Raw genomic sequence first — 17277 nt, forward strand, 5'->3', positions numbered from 1 at the left:
TATAGACCGTTATTCCTTTTGGTGTTCAGTCTGCAAGCTTCTGTGAATGTACTAATCACCACAACAATCCCCTATTTCAAACTAGTTCTACATCTCTTATCTTTAAATCATTAGAAACTGAGTCTTATCATCATTGTCTTTGCCTCCCCGTATCCATTACCCTCCATGACTGACTCCATATCTCTCCTAGGTAACATCTCCTGCTCCATTTGCCTCACAAGACCCCACCACGAAATGCTTCATGACTACAGCTCCACCCATTGAGTTCAATCCTAACTTAGCCTTTATCTCTTCATATAAAATACCCTCCCGCCATTGTTCCCACATGCTCTTACCAGCAATCATTCTTGATACTTTCATGTCTGTAACATCTAAGTTGTGAATACGTTATCCTGAGTCCACCGAACTTTCACTCCCGTAAAGCAAAGTTGGTCTGAAAACAGGAAGAGAAAGTTCGGAAGGAAATTGCACAGGATAGTATAATCGGTCCGCTACTTTTCTTAATACACGCAAATGATTTTGGGAACAATATAACATCAAAAATAAGATTGTATGGAGATAACGTAATTGTTTATAGGGAAATAAATAACACTGAGGATTGTTCAAAATTACAAAGGGAACTTGACCGTAACCAACAATAGGTTGAAGAAAACAATAAGAACCATAATGGAGGCAAATCAACTGTTACAACATTTACAAACAGGAGCTTTAAAACTGAATTTGAATATACTTTGGATGAGGTAGTTATCCCAAAAGATGGCAAGTGCAAATACTTAGGTGTGAGATTTGAAAGTAATTTGCACTGGAAGGGTCATGTTGATGACATTGTTGGGAAAGCATACAGATCGTTACATGTCATAATGAGGCTACTTAATGGATGTAACAAAGAATTAAAAGAGAAAAGTTACTTAAGTATGGTTTGTCCGTTATTGGAATATGCAAACAGTGTTTGGGATCCTCACCAAGAATATCTAATACAGGAAATAGATAGTGTGCAGAGGAAAGCAGCAAAATTTGTAACAGGGGGTTTCAGGAGAAAAGTAGTGTATCAGAAATGTTAGAGGAACTTGGGTGGGGAACTTTAAGTAAGAGAATGGAGAAAACTAGACTTATAGGATTATATAGAGCCTATACAGGGGAACAAGCATGGGGAGAAATCCGCAAGAGGCTCCAGTTGGAAAATAATTGTATCGGCAGAACTGACCACAAGTATAAAATTAGAAGGAATCTTAGCAGATGCGACTGAGGTAAATTTTCATTCATTGGGAAGGGCGTGAAGGAGTGGAACAGCTTACCAGGGGTAGTGTTTGATCATTTTCCAAAATCTGTACAGATATAAGAGAATAAACAGCAACAGAGAATATAAATGAAATGTTAGAGGGCATTCGACCAGTGCAGGTTATTGTAAATAAAAAATGTGTGTGAATAAATTAATTCCATCCCCTGGTCTATGGATTTGGACAGCTGAAGTAGGGGACTGACTGTAAGGGTGAAGTACAGTGGGGATTTCGATGGCCCTGGGACCGCTACGGTAGCTGTGAAGGCCCTTCAGGAACACTGAAAATCGGTGGCAAAAGGGGCTCTGGTTAAGACGCAGCAGGTCGTTATGCTACTTAGGTTACAAAATGGGTAAAATATATATAAGTAAATAAATGCAATGTAAATTTTAACCTTATTCCAGTTGTATATTATTATTAGAACTAATTCCACATACTGTGTATGAGTTGACTATGTTTGTAAGTACAGGATATATTATAAGTATAATTTTGTAAACAATATATATTTATTAAGGATGAGCCATGTGATTAATAGAAAAAAATGTTAGCGTAAATCGTATAATATTGTATTCTAGGAAAATTTTCTTCTTCTCTTGTTAATTTAATATTTAGTGCTTGACAATAATGTATATTAGTGTACCATTTGCCACCGAGGTAGACACCTCATTTGCAAATAAAGAGATTTTGATTTGATTTGATTTGAAACACGCCTATGTAAAGATAGTTTCATCCAGGAGCTGACTTCATTCTTCCAGAATACTGCTGATAGCAACTGTTAGCAGACTGCATTAGCTTGATTCAAGTTCACATAACTTATTGCCATCCTGGGAGTATATACATACTAAATATTTGAAATTATCTACCTGTTCCAACTTCATATACCTTCTGTTTTGCTAGTGGCTTTACGTCGCACCAACACAGATAGGTCTTATGGCGACGATGGGATAGGAAAGACCTAGCAGTTGGAGGGAAGTGACCGTGGCCTTAATTAAGGTACAGACCCAGCATTTGCCTGGTGTGAAAATGGGAAACCACGGAAAACTATCTTCAGGGCTGCCGACAGTGGGATTCGAACCCTCTCTCTCCTGGATGCAAGCTCACAAACGCGCGCCTCTAACCGCTCAGCCAACTCACCCACTCATCCCTCATCTGACATTCAATTATTAGAAAGGCTAATTTTTCATACCATACTCATTGCACCTTTTTTCAAGTTCCAAGATAGTAGACTGCAGGCTTTTGGCAAAATCTGCCATTAAGATCAAGTTGTCAGCATACCCCAGATTGCTTACTAAACTTCCACCTTACTGAATCACTTCCTGCCACTTTATACCTTTTAGCAGATGATGTATGTAAACTACAAACAAAAAAGGTTTTTTCAAAATTCTGATGAATACAGAAAACACGATCCTGACAGCCCCTTTATGCTCTCAAACCACACTGCTTTTCATCCTACTTCCTCTGAACCACTGATCTCACCCTGCCTTTCAAGTTGCCAGTGAACACCTTGCCTGGTATATTGATAATTAAGATACCTTGATAATTGTTGTAATACTTCCACTTTGCTTGCTTATAGGTAGGTGCGATTACAGCTTTCATCCAATCGGAAGGTACCTTACTAACACTCCATGATAATTGTATTTTATTGAAGACATTTCAACCCTTCCTTCCCAATATCCTTCACCACTTCAGGTCTAATTTCATTTTTTCCTGCTGCTTTATGACAATTGAATTCATCTACCATTCTTTCCAATTTCTTAAGAGTAATTTCACCAACACCATTGCCCTCCTGACCCAAGAGTTGAGAAACAATAGGCATTGCAAGTAATATATGACACAGTGATGTTGTAGAAAAAAGACTATGTTCTATAACTGAGAAAAATTATTCGTGGGAATGAATTTGAAGATTATGATTCTGTACTGCTAGATTGGCCTAAAGGTGGTATTGCTGAAGAAAGACATTATGAAGGGGCTAGAGGTAAAGGCTACATCCTACCTCATCGGGGTGTATTTAAAGAACACAACACAAAAATCAAGTTGCCTCAGAATCAAAGAGTGTATCGGACAGTGTTCAACTATATATTTGCATTTGCTGTGCGCCGCTCCGCAGGCCGGTGAACTAAGGAAACACGAGTAGCTGTGATGTCACTGCGCTGTAAGTGCTGAGTAAGCCATCCAGTTGATTACTGCAGTATGTGCCCAGCCGCTCTTCCGTTTACTTGAAGTGTTGTTTATTATAATAGTGCAGTGACTGTTTGTCGAAACGCCTTCCTGTAGTGTGTACGGCTGTAACAACACAACAAGTAGAAACTGAAAGTGTAGAGAGAAAGAAATACATTTCCGTAGGTTTCCAAATCGAAGTAAGTTGCCTTGAAGGTTTAGCAGTTGGGTACAATTTTGCAAGAGGAAACAATTTTCTCGCGGCAAGGGAGCTACTGTGTGCTCAGTGCATTGGAAAATACAGACTATGATGAAGCGGAACTTTTGACAATGAAGGTGATGCCTGAGGAAAAGCTGCAAGGTCCGAAACTGAAGCCAGGGTCTGTTCCTTCAATAAGATATCTGGCATCGACAGATTGAGATACTTCTCAGGCATGAATGTTAATTCACACGGAAGCCGCTTCACAATATACACTGTGGGAGTACTCATCAGAAACTAAAAAGAGCAGGACGGAAAGGTATGAGGCTAAAAGACGAAGGGAGTTTGTTGACACATTATTAAACGAAAGTGATAATGTTCAGAATGATATGCGTGAAAATATTTTACCAGACAGGCACGAATGTAGTGTAGAAATACAGTGTGAGTTAGGAAGTGAAATAGCTAGAAAATACTTCGACGTTGCAACTTCCGACATAGCCTTGAACAGTGACGTAATGGGAGAACAGTTTCTATGTACCAGATGAAAGTGACAGTGAAAGTTATATTAGTGATACTGATAGGACGATGTACATATTACTTTGTAGCAGGGACAAGTGTGCTCACACTCTTTGAAATTTGTTCCATTTGTAAAAAGTGAAAAACATTTCACATTACATCAAAGGGACTATGTTGTGCATAAAATCACTTTGCGATTGTGGTAATAAAGTCCGTCGGTATTCTCAACCTATGGAGTGAAAGAAACCGGAAGCAAATGCCCTAATATCATCGGCATTATTGTTGTCAGGCATTCTGCTTGAACCTTTTTGGTCATTCTGCAAGTCCATTAACTTACATATGATGTCACGAACTGTATATGATAGAATTATTTATAGAGTAACTGGTCCGATAGTGGAGGGTGCTTGGGATCAAGAAAGGACTGATGTTATTCATTGTTTGAAAAGCAGTGCCAAACCCATTTGGTTGGCCAGAGATGGCCAGTACGATTCTCCCGGCTTCTCAGCCAAATATTTAGTGTACTCACTAATGGATATAAATACAGGCCGCATAGCTCATTTGGAACTTGTTCAGAGAGTGATGTTGAAAGGTGATCTTGAAAGGGCTGCGTGTGAAATCGCGGTGAGAAAGATTGTACAGGAAGAAAATTGTAATATAAAACTCTTCCTTTCCGATAGACACAAAGGAGTACGGTATTTACTGAGAACGCAGTATCCTGATGTTGAACATGAATTTGATGTTTGGCACATATCAAAAAGTCTAATGAAAAAGATGAAAGCTCTCGATAAAAATCATCCAGAAGTTCAAGCGTGGAAGGCGAGTATAAATAATCATTTATGGTGGGCAACACAAACATATAATGGAAACAGTTCTGTGTTAATCGATAAATTTACGTCAATTTTGCACCACGTAAAAAATGAGCATAAGTGGTTAGAAAGCGGTGAATGGAAATCCTCTGAGCACGATACATTAACGGAGCAGGAAGAGAGAAAGAACATTTGGATCAAAGGAAATTCAAGTTCACACCGGAAGCCTAGAAAGTTATCACAACCTTCGTTTGAAATACGCTCCTTAAAGAGTTTGTTTCTTGTACAGAGGCTAGCTCAGGTAAGTGATTGCTGCATTGGACTATAATTGGAACATCAAAAAATTGAAAGCTGGTATCAAAACTCAGTACTCAAAATCAACAGGAACCTGGGTGATAAAACAGAAATATGAGGCGTCAAGCAATGGATGGAAGAAGGCAATAATGAACAAAATAAATCTCTTGAAAACTAACTATAGTAGAGCCTCACCTGAAGATCAAGCAATGGATCTGTCACTGCCTAAAAACATCGCTCCAATATCTCGACCTTCCAATGACGATCTGATCAAGAAGCACTTCTCACGATTTCACTCGCAACAATAAATGAGGTACCGTACTTCATGTCAAAATAATACACTATCTATATCATACAAACAAGCTTAGGAAACTCTTACACAATTCTACTGTTTTAATTTCATCTTTTCATTTACAACTTGAAGCCCACATAGGTGCAATTGGGTTCCGGAAACGTGTTCCCTATAGTGGTGACAACACATGATGTTCCTTTTACCAATCGCAGTCCATGAATTTACCTATGAAGTGAACTGTTTGTAATAAATAAAACGGCAAGTTCTATTTGATGGATTTAAAGCTGTCAGTAAACGTTTCCTTGCCATGTTCTTTCTTATTAAGCTTATGTTATGCCTTGTCATTGTCAATACCTCACGGTCTAATATAAGCCTTGTAAATGATTGATTTCTCGTTATATACATACATTTCTCAGATTTCACTGCTTTAACAATGTCTAATTCACAACAGCATACACTTTCTTCATCTGTATCCATGATGGTACACTCATTACATTTACATCAAATTCGCGTGCCGGCACGGCCTGTAGTGTTTAGCATATCCATGTCAAGATTGCTATCTGAATGGACATCAGCAAACGTTGTTCGTTCTGGCTCATGCAGATACAGACGAATGATATTTTATCCATTATACATAAAAATAAGCCCACTAACACTGGCAACAGAAGAACACGGCAGTAGCAGATGGAGTCCGGGATAAGACTGCGCGAGTTTACTCCCAGCGTCAAGCGTGTGAGGTAGACTCAACAGCGCAGTGACGTCACGACCAGTTACTAATTACGCACATAACTTGAGAATGGCTGGACACAGAGACACCGGATTAACGGCATGTTTATTACATTCCCAAGATACATATTTCACAATGAATAACGAAATATGTGTTTTTGTGTTGTGTTCTCCTTTAAGGACAGTGCAACTATGTGAATTAGGCCCATAATCGATGCATCCGTAAGAGGAAGAGGGAGTTGTCACTGAATGACTGTATGACAAAGGTCCGAACTTAATCGAACTTATTCTCCCTGTTCTGTTCAGATTTACAGACAGGCCAGTGGGTGTGATCTTGGACATAAGAAAGACATTCTTACAAGTGTAAGTAAAGAGGGTTGATCAATTTCTGTGATCGGAAGATCATACTCATACGAGCTTCAAGGTTATTCGTCATTATCAAGTGGATGGGAAAGTAGCACGCATTGTTCAGGGACAGAAGACTCAGTCTCTCCAGTACTGGGACTGCTACGTCTTGTCACAAAAAGATGCAAAATTTATAACAAATCTGTAACAACATGAAGTATTTTATCTATCTCTGTCCCCATTGGTTTCCACTGTCCTGTGTCTCCGATGCTGAAGGTTCGGTTGCAAGACAGTTGATATCAGAAAATATGTTGGGACACAGAGGTACTATCAGAAACAAAAGACATCTTCATAAAGTGGAATGAACAATTGACTGGATAAGCTTGTATCGCTATAATGAGACGATTTACCTCATATATTCTGTGATGCAAGTAAATATACTAATTTTACAGTTGTATCGTCAACAAGCAAGCATCACGATGAAATCAGTCTGCAGCTAATATTTGCAAAAGGGAGGGTGCACCATTTAAGAGAACTACAACACCTCAACTAGAATTACTTTCCTGCCATATTGGTGTTTGAATGTTAGAAACAATAAAAGACAGTCTGATGTTCACTGCTATCTTTGGACACTGCATTGATATGGATAAAGAAGAGTGTCTTTGTACAAAACAGAGTGAAGGAAATATTGACTTTCTCCCACAGAGCAGAGTGGCAGCATTTATGGGGAAGAATTTATCCAGCTTATTTGCCTTCACGAGGATGCAACTTGGATGAGTTTCTTGAGGAATCCAAGTCGAGGAAAGGTCCTGATAAAGCTGGGAGAAGAAAAGCGGTGAAGCTGCCATGTAAGAAGAGGAAATTGATCATAAAAAAGATAAGGAAACTGTGACTTATGCTGTCCCCTCTGTGGAGCCTCCACGATACCTGGAATATTCTTCTTCTATATCAAGACTGCCAGAATGTTCACATGGATGTTGCAAAAGAAGGAATGCAAGAGAAACACACATGGGTGAGACAACGATGGATGAAATAAAGGAATCAGGAAGGTTACTCATTTGATTAGTTCAAGAAGAAGTTTCTGGGGGAGAGGGGATTTCCAGCTGGAATTCACTTTGCACAATCTAAAATTTTAAGACATTTGTGAGTAAAACAAAGGTCATTGAAAGGAAAGATAGTGAGGACTTCAGAAGCCCTACAGTAATAACAAATAAACATCATCTGGTGCAACTTCTAATCCATGAGGAACATGTTAGAATATTACACGTTACCACTCGCATGTTACTGTTGCACTTGCGAGAAAGAGTTTTGGTTATACAAGGATGAAGGAGCAGCCAGGCCATTCTGTCAGGATGCGTGAGATGGAAAATGGCAAGAAGCTAAGAAGGCGTATGCTGATTCCGAAACCGCATCTGAAAACAGAATAAAAGATGCTGCGGTATTTGAGGTGACAGGTGTAGACCTTGCTGTGCTCTTGATACTGAAAGTAAAAAGGAAGGGATGAATTATGCTCTTTACATCTGCCTTGTATAGGGCAGTGCATTTGGAACTGGTCAGCAATTTTATAACAACTGGACTGTTACTGACTTTTCGAATGTTCATCACTCGACGGGAAAGACCAAGAGTGTCTACAACAATGGAACATATTTCACTGGTACAGATTTGTTTTGAACCACCCAGAAATGGACTCCACAATGCAGCAAATACAGTAGAGGATTAACTGTGCCACAGCAGGCTGGTGGGGTGGTTGGTGGCAAAATCTGATTCAGATAGTAAAGAGAAATTTGAGATGTGTCATCGAGAGAGCTTTACCGTGTTATAAAAAGATTATAACACTAGTGTGTGAGTGTGAATCCATACTTAATTCCTGCCCTCTTACCTAATTGCCTGAGAAGCCTGAAGACCTCAACCAAATTTCACGTTCAAGTATTTTGCAAGGCAATATTGCATGGGAATACTAGATTTAGATCAACAGGATTCTGTGAACATATCAAGGAGATTTTGATTTCTACTACAGTTACAACAAGAATTTGAGAAGAGTGCCTAAGTCACTTGATCCAGAAGCTTGTTCCAGCTGATAGGAAGAAATGGATTGACTGGCCATTAACACAGGTGCTGGAAGTGTATCATGGGAAAGAGTTAGACGAGTTCTGAGGTTGAAAACATTGTCAGGTGTCGTGACTAGCCCACATCAGTGACTTCTGAAACTGTGAAGGAGCTATCCCAGTAGCTTTCACTCTCATGAAGAGTCTGACTCATCAGACTCCTCAAAGTGGTATTATGACAGCACATCTACTGTTTCATGTAAATAAAAAACTACTAAATGTAAGTGATTTATAATATGTGAATTTCCCTTCAGCTAGAACGAAAGTTTCTCACAGGCTATGTGCTTTAGGAATTAAGACTGTAAGACATTCTTAAAAGAAATCTCCCTCATTGATCCTCCTATCAGAATAGTATTCATGAGCAGAAAGTTTTAAAAATAGATTTCCAGAAATGTTGTTGGATTTCAAATAAGGTTGGCCATGTATATTTTTTGGGAGACTAAAATCACTGTTTCAGTTTTTACATAAATCCCCAGTCAATTCATGGATGTAGAAATGATATTGAACCTAAAAACTATCCATAGGCAAGAGGATTCTTAATGTGGGTTCAAATATATCGAGTAGTTTTTCAGTTACAAGAACTCAAACAACCAAAAGAAAGGCAAGGCCACTAAGCTAAAGAATATTTAGGTATCATTATTACACACAAAATTGATAATTATAAGAAAATGCTGCCAAAATAATCAATATATAGATACAAAGTTGTTAAAATTTTATTTATATAAATTACAGTCATTATTAATATGCATGGCTTATCAATCCATGGACTAGAATGATGTAGCTTTCCATGTCAATTTATCCTGTCCTACCAGCTTCTTCTCTAACTAGTTCAGTGTTATCCCCAGAAATTTTGTCAGCCGGGTATCAGGAATGAGTGGCCAGGTGGAGAATACTAAGTACTAAGACGGATATGAAAAAATTTCAATTTATTCCCAACAGGGCATTCATATTAACAGACACGTAACAATAACTGCAAACTTGAGCTATTTTAGTATTATTACCATGAACAAGACAACAGAGGATTTTGAACTTCTACTGTTGTACTGCTCATTCATAATCATTCAATAATGGGGATTACTATTCCATTGCTGTGGCTTGTGACATCATGCAAAACTGCTAAACATTTAAACTCTGATGTAATTATGCTGAAAATAATGATTGATCATTTAACTAAACAGTTTTAGAGTATGTAATTAGTGCATATCTAGGTTGTGTTAGCTAGGTGGTCTGTAAACATGTAGGGCACTGCATCTATTAAAGAGGGAGAGCACTGTGGTTGAATTTATATTTACTATAATTATTTTATCACATTAACATCATGGCCTGTCCTATCACTCTAAACCTCTACACTTGTTCTTAAACTAAATTAATGAAATCCAGCAGGAATTTGTTTCTAAAAACATAACAATAATAAGGTTGGTGTAACTTTCCTTCATTTGTGGTAGATTTCATAGAACATTAATACAGTTGTTGCAGTACCTTCAGCCACACAATCAGGTCAGGTGACACCAGTGTTGTAATATCATGGTGGAAAAAGAGGTGGTCAACTGTTTTGCCATGAACTGGTTTTTAAATGTAGTTTAAGGTGACTTCTCATTTCAGTGGAGTACTTAACCATCTCACTCTCCACATGAGCCCTACAAGTTCCTCACCCAAACAGGGAATAAGTATAGTACGCCCTTAGATTTATCCATCTGTGCAATCTCAAAAGCAACACTTTAGGAGGCCTTATGAGTATTGTGACAATGGAAAATTCAATTATCAAAGTTGATCATCAATATTATAAAATATCTTCAATCAGGAGAAAAGATGAGTAGAAATCAATAAAGAGCAAGCTCCCCACATAAATATTAATTTAAATATGTTGATATCAAAGAGGATAATATAAATTATCAATACTGCATTAATGGACTTGATCACCTCATGATTTTAGGTGAAGGAACCAACCAGTCACAATCCAGTAATTTTATCATGAACAGTAACCTAAATGACACTGTAGCAGTTTTACCTAATGAAGGGAAAGTCCATAGCACTGATGGGATCCCGAATCAGGACTAAGTTTCAGGTACTGATATCTCAAACTCATTGGAAATCTTACTGGGACTTTTAGGTAAGATCAAGGTGCTCATTCCCTAAAGAATATCGCCTGCTCAGTTAATTTACACTGAAAATACTTAGTGTTAAGTAACCAATTGTTAAACTATCCATGGGGAAAAATAATGAATACAAGGTTCCAATGCCAACAACTATCCACTATTTCCAATAACAATGAATGACATCCAGCATATAATATACTACGGGTGATGGTTTGGTCCACCCTGTCAATATATTATCACTTTCCAATTTTGGACAATTATTTCACCCCAAATCCCTTCATCAGCGAGTTCTACATCACAACTCAATATTCCCCATATCTTTAGATCTAACATTATTCAGCTATACATAAGACATCATCAATGTATAACATTATTTTTAACACATACACACATAAAGACCATTTCTTGATAATGTCTGTTGTAATGGAACACTTCAAAACATAATGGAATACTTTAGAACATTTATAAAAAGTTCAACTGATTAATTTTATGTAACACATTAAAATGTTTATTGCTATGTCAGATTATTTCCTTAGTAAAATCAATCAAGGATAAAATGTTTCTTTCTACTGCTTGTTCTGTTGTAGCCCACTTAAGTGTAGACCTATAAAAAATTAAATATTATACTAGAAAATTTAATATTTTTGCCTTGATATTGTTAGAACACTTTCTAGAATGATCTGGTTTACCACTGAATTATTTGTCTCGTTAAGATCTAAACATGTAATTCATTACATCATGTCAGATGCAATCTCGAAATCTTCGTGTTGGGCAGGAATTTTGACATAGTGGATCAAAACTCTCATCATGTCCTTGATTTTGTGGATGTTATTTGCTCTTCTTACTGTAAATGATCAAAGCGGAGGAAGACTACCCACACACCAGCCTAACACTTATTGATTCTATGTTGTGCAAACTAGCTTTAATGATTTTGAAACACATATTACAGAAATCGTTCCCGCAAGAAGCTAATGTATTCAAGCACCTTTAATACCATCAAGGTGATAAAGGATTTAATATGCCAACTTGAAACCAGAAGGCAAGCCCTCCACCACCTGAGCTACTTAGATTGCCATTTTCCCGGACAAGAGCTACAAAGCAAAGACAGATGAAGAGAAACCCACTTCTTCAAAACCTAAAGAATGAACTCAGATTTCTGACATGCTGTGCTATATAAAAGGTGCATACCTTTTTAAATTCTGCATTCATGTAATCTTAATATATATAGTCAATTTGATATTAGTACACAAATATATATGTGCCTTAAGAATAGAAAGCAAGATGCTCATCAAATAACAGTTATGTAACCATTCAAACTCAGGCAACTACTAAAGGTTTAACTGTAATCACTATAAAGTTACCTGGAATGATACTTACACATGAAGTATTTGAGGTTTCCTTAAAACAGATTGGCTCCTGCTTGATCATTACTTCTGATTCCATTTTACATAGTGTGTGAAGGTATAGACAGTTTTGGAATGTAGATTACTTCCACAGACCTTGCACTGAAACATGAGCAACAAACACAATTATTGCTGTTTTATAGTCAAGTCTGTAGTTTCAGGTAACAGCTGGTATTGTGCTAAAAGCCACAGGACCTCCAGTTTTGCCGGGAAACTGAAACACAAGGATAAACATTTTCAATGAAAGAACATCCCACATACACAGACTGAGATTAATTTGCACATCCCTTGTGAAAAGCCTAAGACTACCCTGGGAGTCTAATGACTCCTTTAATGTACCTCCCCATACAACCCTATCCGGTGCTATGTTGTAGATGTACTCTAATCTGTTCATAACATTTTGTACTTTATACTACAACTGATCTCCGTTTCTTTTTTTACAATTAGTTCTACATCACACTGACACAGGGAAGTAAGTGACTGTGGCCTTGAGTAAGGTAAAGTCCGGACGGCCCCGCGGTGTATGGAGCAACGTGTCCGCCTGTCACCCGGCAGCCCCGAGTTCGTTTCCCGGCCGGGTCAGGGGTTTTTAATTGTAAATGATTAATATCCCTGGCCTGGGGACTGGGTGTTTGAGTTTTCCTTCACGTTCCTTTCCTCACATTCAACACTTTACTTCCACAATTTCCAAATACATGCAGGTTCTTAACATATGGTTCAATGTGTGGGCAAAAGATCTTCTTAGGTCGATGGCCTGAATAAAGAGCATTAAAAAAAGAACAGTCCAGTTATTTCTTTGGTGTGAAAATGGGAAAACACAGAAATCTGTCTTTAAGGCTGCGAGTCCATTACCATTCCTAGCCCTTTCCTATTCTATCGTTACCATAAGTCCTATCTGTGTCAGTCTGATGTACAGCTAATTCCCAAAAAAAAAAAAAAAAAATTTCTACAACCAAACCTTCAAAACTATTCATATCTTGCTCAGCTTGCAGGGCAAATTATCCGCTTTTAACCACCATGAAAACACTATAGCCTATCCATGCCTTATCTCTCTGCTAGCTCTATTGCTTGTGAATATTTTGTACTGCTCAATATAAACCTCACTGTGTTTACACTAGAGTCTGGCAGTGATTCAGAAATAATATAAAATTGAAAAGTCACTACTAGGAATGTTCTTGTAAAGTTCATTCAGTTTTGTTTCCAATCCACAAACCTTTGGATGGTAAGTGAAGAGCCCAGTCTTATTCATCACACTTACAAATAAAACATCCTGGATGGTAATGAAAATTGTGGGCAAGCCCTGTGCCTTACGTATTTTAATAAGCCAGGTTCTTACAGAGATATATCCATACCTCTTCTCTCAATGCACTGTCCTCACCTCGGCTAGCAGCCCTTTTAAGAGCTACCATGCAATACGTTGAATTCAGTAGCAGTTTAGCTAGATTTCTTATTGATCAAACAAATTATTTGATGGAGGATAGCCAGGTACACATGGGCAACTTTATCCAAAAAGTTGAATCCATTACTGATTATGTTACAATATATACTGGATGTTTGTTACAACAATCGGTTCAGAACCGGCTACGGACTCCCTTGTTACAACAAAGAATTCCGAATTTGCCATGAACTATTTCGTTACAACAAACAGTTCCGAATTGGCACGAACTCCTCCAAAATTATCTTAATGAGCATACCAGAATCAGAATGCTTCTAGAACTGATTGTTTGTTGGATTTAGTAAATAGCATTTGTGAACTGTACGGATTGTTACAAAACATTCAACGATAGAAGGCCTCTCTATTCCAATGAGTAGTACTGCATGTAGTCACGCCATTCACTGCAGTCCCTGGTATTGAACGCGAACTGCCCTGAAATGGTTTTGAATGTAGTTAGAACAGCATGAATTCAGAACTCGCAGTTCAGAACCAGTTCTAAATTTCTGTTGGAACAGCATGTATACTACTGCGTATGAGCAGGCTATTCAGAATCAATTCGCTACCATGTTGGAACAAACTTGCACGTATTATTACTAAGAATAGTAGCTGGGCTATATTTAAGGTAGACAGCCTACAGTCGGCTGAAAACATAAATATCTGCCGCTGATCTTTAATGTTTAAATACGAACTGAACGATAAAGCTTACCTTATTTACTATCACGTAACGTACGATATAAAGCTCCTTATGGAGATGTACAAGACTGAGACTCTTTTGGACGTAAGAAACTGCAATTACCTGATTTAGAAAATCTCAAGAGATACAGCACAATCCACAGAATTAACCTGCACAAGATGCACAGTACAAAACAAATTCATTCGAACATTAAATAACGACAAGCCAACCACTTCGAAAGTAAAGCGAAAATAGCGAATACGGCTTCTCACGAATTTATAACCAGTGCGTCATTCCTCAACAGTATACATACACACCCGGTATAATTTACTTATCTCCAGCTAACTACTGCACATGGATAGAAGTCAAAAGTCATCTGGAACAACCAAGACCAACCATTAAACTCAGACCACAGGACAGAAAATACATGGCCTGCGTACCTACGAGAGACAGGAGACGAACGGGAATCAAAAGCGTACATCACCTATTACCACCATGCTCATAGGCTGTCTAGCATACAAGTTAGCCGTTACGCCTCCTTATCTTCGATATGTAGATTGTGAATCAATCAATCACTACTTATCTGCAGTTAGGCAGATTCGCTATCTGTTATGTTCCTAGCCTTTTCTCAAAATATTTGCAAAGAAACTGGAAATTTATTGAACATCTTCCTAGGTAAGTTCTTCCAATCCGAAACTCCGCTTGCTATAAACGAATATTTGGCCCAATTTGTCCTCCAGAACTCCAACTTTATCTTTCCTACTGATACCTCCGAACATACCACTTAATCGATCAACTCGTCTCCTTTCTCCCAAGTCTTCCCAGCCCAAACTTTGCAACATTGTATATTATGATTGATATTATGATTTTGTCATTGATATTTCACGGCCCGTACTTATAGACAGTTCAGAACCAGTTCTGAATTTTTGTTGGAACAGCATGTATACTACTGCGCATGAGCAGGCTATTCAGAAACAATTCGGTACCATGTTGGAACAAACTTGCACTTTGGGTAATGCCCTATTTCCTAGACACAGCATGAACATAAAAAAATACCAACATAGTTGATCCGTCATTGGGCATTATGAATTTTCCAGCTAACTCATTCCTTCTTGCCAGCGTTTCGCCCTAGTTTGCTAAGTTAGGCTCATCAGTTGGTAAATAGCACATACACACCAAGATGCATGGCTAGTGCATACCGTGAAGCCTTCTTTTTCTTATTCTTCTTCTTCTCCTTCGCTTCTCCTCCCTCCTTCAAGGTAACGCCTTCACTCTGGCCAGGAGTTTCGGCTGGTTGGGGAAGAAGCATTCGTGTAAAGAGGAGGGTAAGTTGAAGTGATGAATGAGGAGGTTTGCGCTGATGTGAAGGATAGAGAACGTCCTCTAGGAGTGAAGTTTAGAGAAGGGTACCAGGATGGAGATGGTGGGTTAGGAGGTGCAGGGTCTTAGTGATATGACAGAGGGAAGGTGTTATGAAACGTATGATTTCGTACGTCGGAGGCGGGGAGGAGAAGAAACTAGTTAAGGGAGGTGGTGGACAGGCAGGTTGACCAGGTTGAAAAGGAGTGGTAGGCCGGGTGCGACGATGAGGATGGTGGGTAGGATGGCAAACAGGATGTGGTAGGGAGATTGATGGCTCCACTTTATGGCGGTTACGATAGATGTATACTCCGTTGTTGATAAGGTGCAGTCGGGAGGTGTATGCGAACCATGTACGTTGGGCCCGTGGAGTTCTGGATTCGGAAGACGCGACGAACTGGTACGCCTTCAGCTTGGAGAATGGTGCGGTTCGATAGTGGAGGATCCACACCGCGGACGACACAGTTGTACATGTTGTGGAGAGTGGGTGGTGGCTGCGTAGTAGACGGTTCGGCGGCTGCTGTTTCGTCGGCAGGTGAAGATGGCGAAGGCGGTTGTGCGGCTGTAGACTCGGATGTGTCGTCAGGCAGGGACTGGAGTGGTGGCTGTTCAGGGGTGGAGGAAGGAGGTCATGAGTGTTGAAGGATGGCGCGTTACTACAGTCGTAATGGGAACCTGAGAAAAAGTAGACGTCGTGACGGTCTTAGTGACCATGGTGGTGGGGTATTGGTGATGGGGGTAGGGTAGAAATGAGACGAAAACTGTTGTTGTGGTATCCACTGTTCTGGTTCGGCTGCTGCGGCGTCGAAGTACGGAGGACTGGGTTCCACACGGTGTCGCTGACCGTTAGGGTAGACTCCGTTGTTGATGATTCGCAGAAGGGCGCCTGGCCGATACAGGCGAACAAGGACTCGACGTGTAAGAACGAAGTCCTGCAGTATCCTGGATACGCTGTCAGCTGGGATGCCTTTCCGTTGGAGTTGAGTGAGAATAGCGTGGTCGGAGAGAGCGGGATCAACGTCATGGAGCACGCAGCTGGACATGATGGGGGCTGACTTCCCACTAGGTGTCAGGCTGTGTGCTTCGTTGCAGTCGGCAAGGTAGCAGATTTTAAAGATGGCGAGCACACGGCCGAGAAAATCTAAAGGAGGTGCTTCGGAGAAATGCAGCCCTGCTTAGAGAGGTCGATATCGATCTGTCCCGCTGTGGAGGCCACTGCGTAGGCTAATTGGAGCCACCGGCAGTGCCAATGCACTATGAGAGGCTTTGTCTCATTTTCAAAAATTGATGCCTCCCTGGCCAACATTCGGGACAAATATTTCAGATTCCATATGGGAGTCAACATGTTTATCATAAGCCCAAAAATCTATATCATGTCGATATTACAATTGATGGTCTTTGAAAGACTTATTTCTTTGAAGAACATTATCTTCCTTCCATCTGATGCAGACTTACAAACCGTAGGTCGCGGTATCGCGTAGTTGGGTATCGGAGGCCTGTGTGTTACATTTATGTGACACTTCTCACTTCGTGTCCATTGCTGCGCCCAGTGATGTGGTGGCATCTTCAATATCTCCATCTTCCACATGACGAA

At 39.4% G+C, this 17277-nt stretch overlaps 1 protein-coding gene across 1 annotated transcript in view; it reads right to left on the reverse strand.

The window, feature by feature from the left end:
- The window catches only part of LOC136884838 (uncharacterized), an 82169-nt gene extending 67627 nt beyond the window's left edge, over window positions 1-14542 (reverse strand). Inside the window, exons 1-2 of the mRNA XM_068230151.1 lie at window positions 14448-14542; window positions 12191-12318 (exon numbers count right to left, since the gene is read on the reverse strand). Coding sequence (XP_068086252.1) covers window positions 12191-12256 — 66 coding nt within the window. The 5' untranslated portion in view covers window positions 12257-12318; window positions 14448-14542. The remainder of the gene's footprint in view (window positions 1-12190; window positions 12319-14447) is intronic.
- Between the last annotated feature and the right edge of the window lie 2735 nt (window positions 14543-17277).

The sequence above is a fragment of the Anabrus simplex genome, chromosome 13, assembly GCF_040414725.1.
Source record: "Anabrus simplex isolate iqAnaSimp1 chromosome 13, ASM4041472v1, whole genome shotgun sequence".
NCBI lineage: Eukaryota > Metazoa > Arthropoda > Insecta > Orthoptera > Tettigoniidae > Anabrus > Anabrus simplex.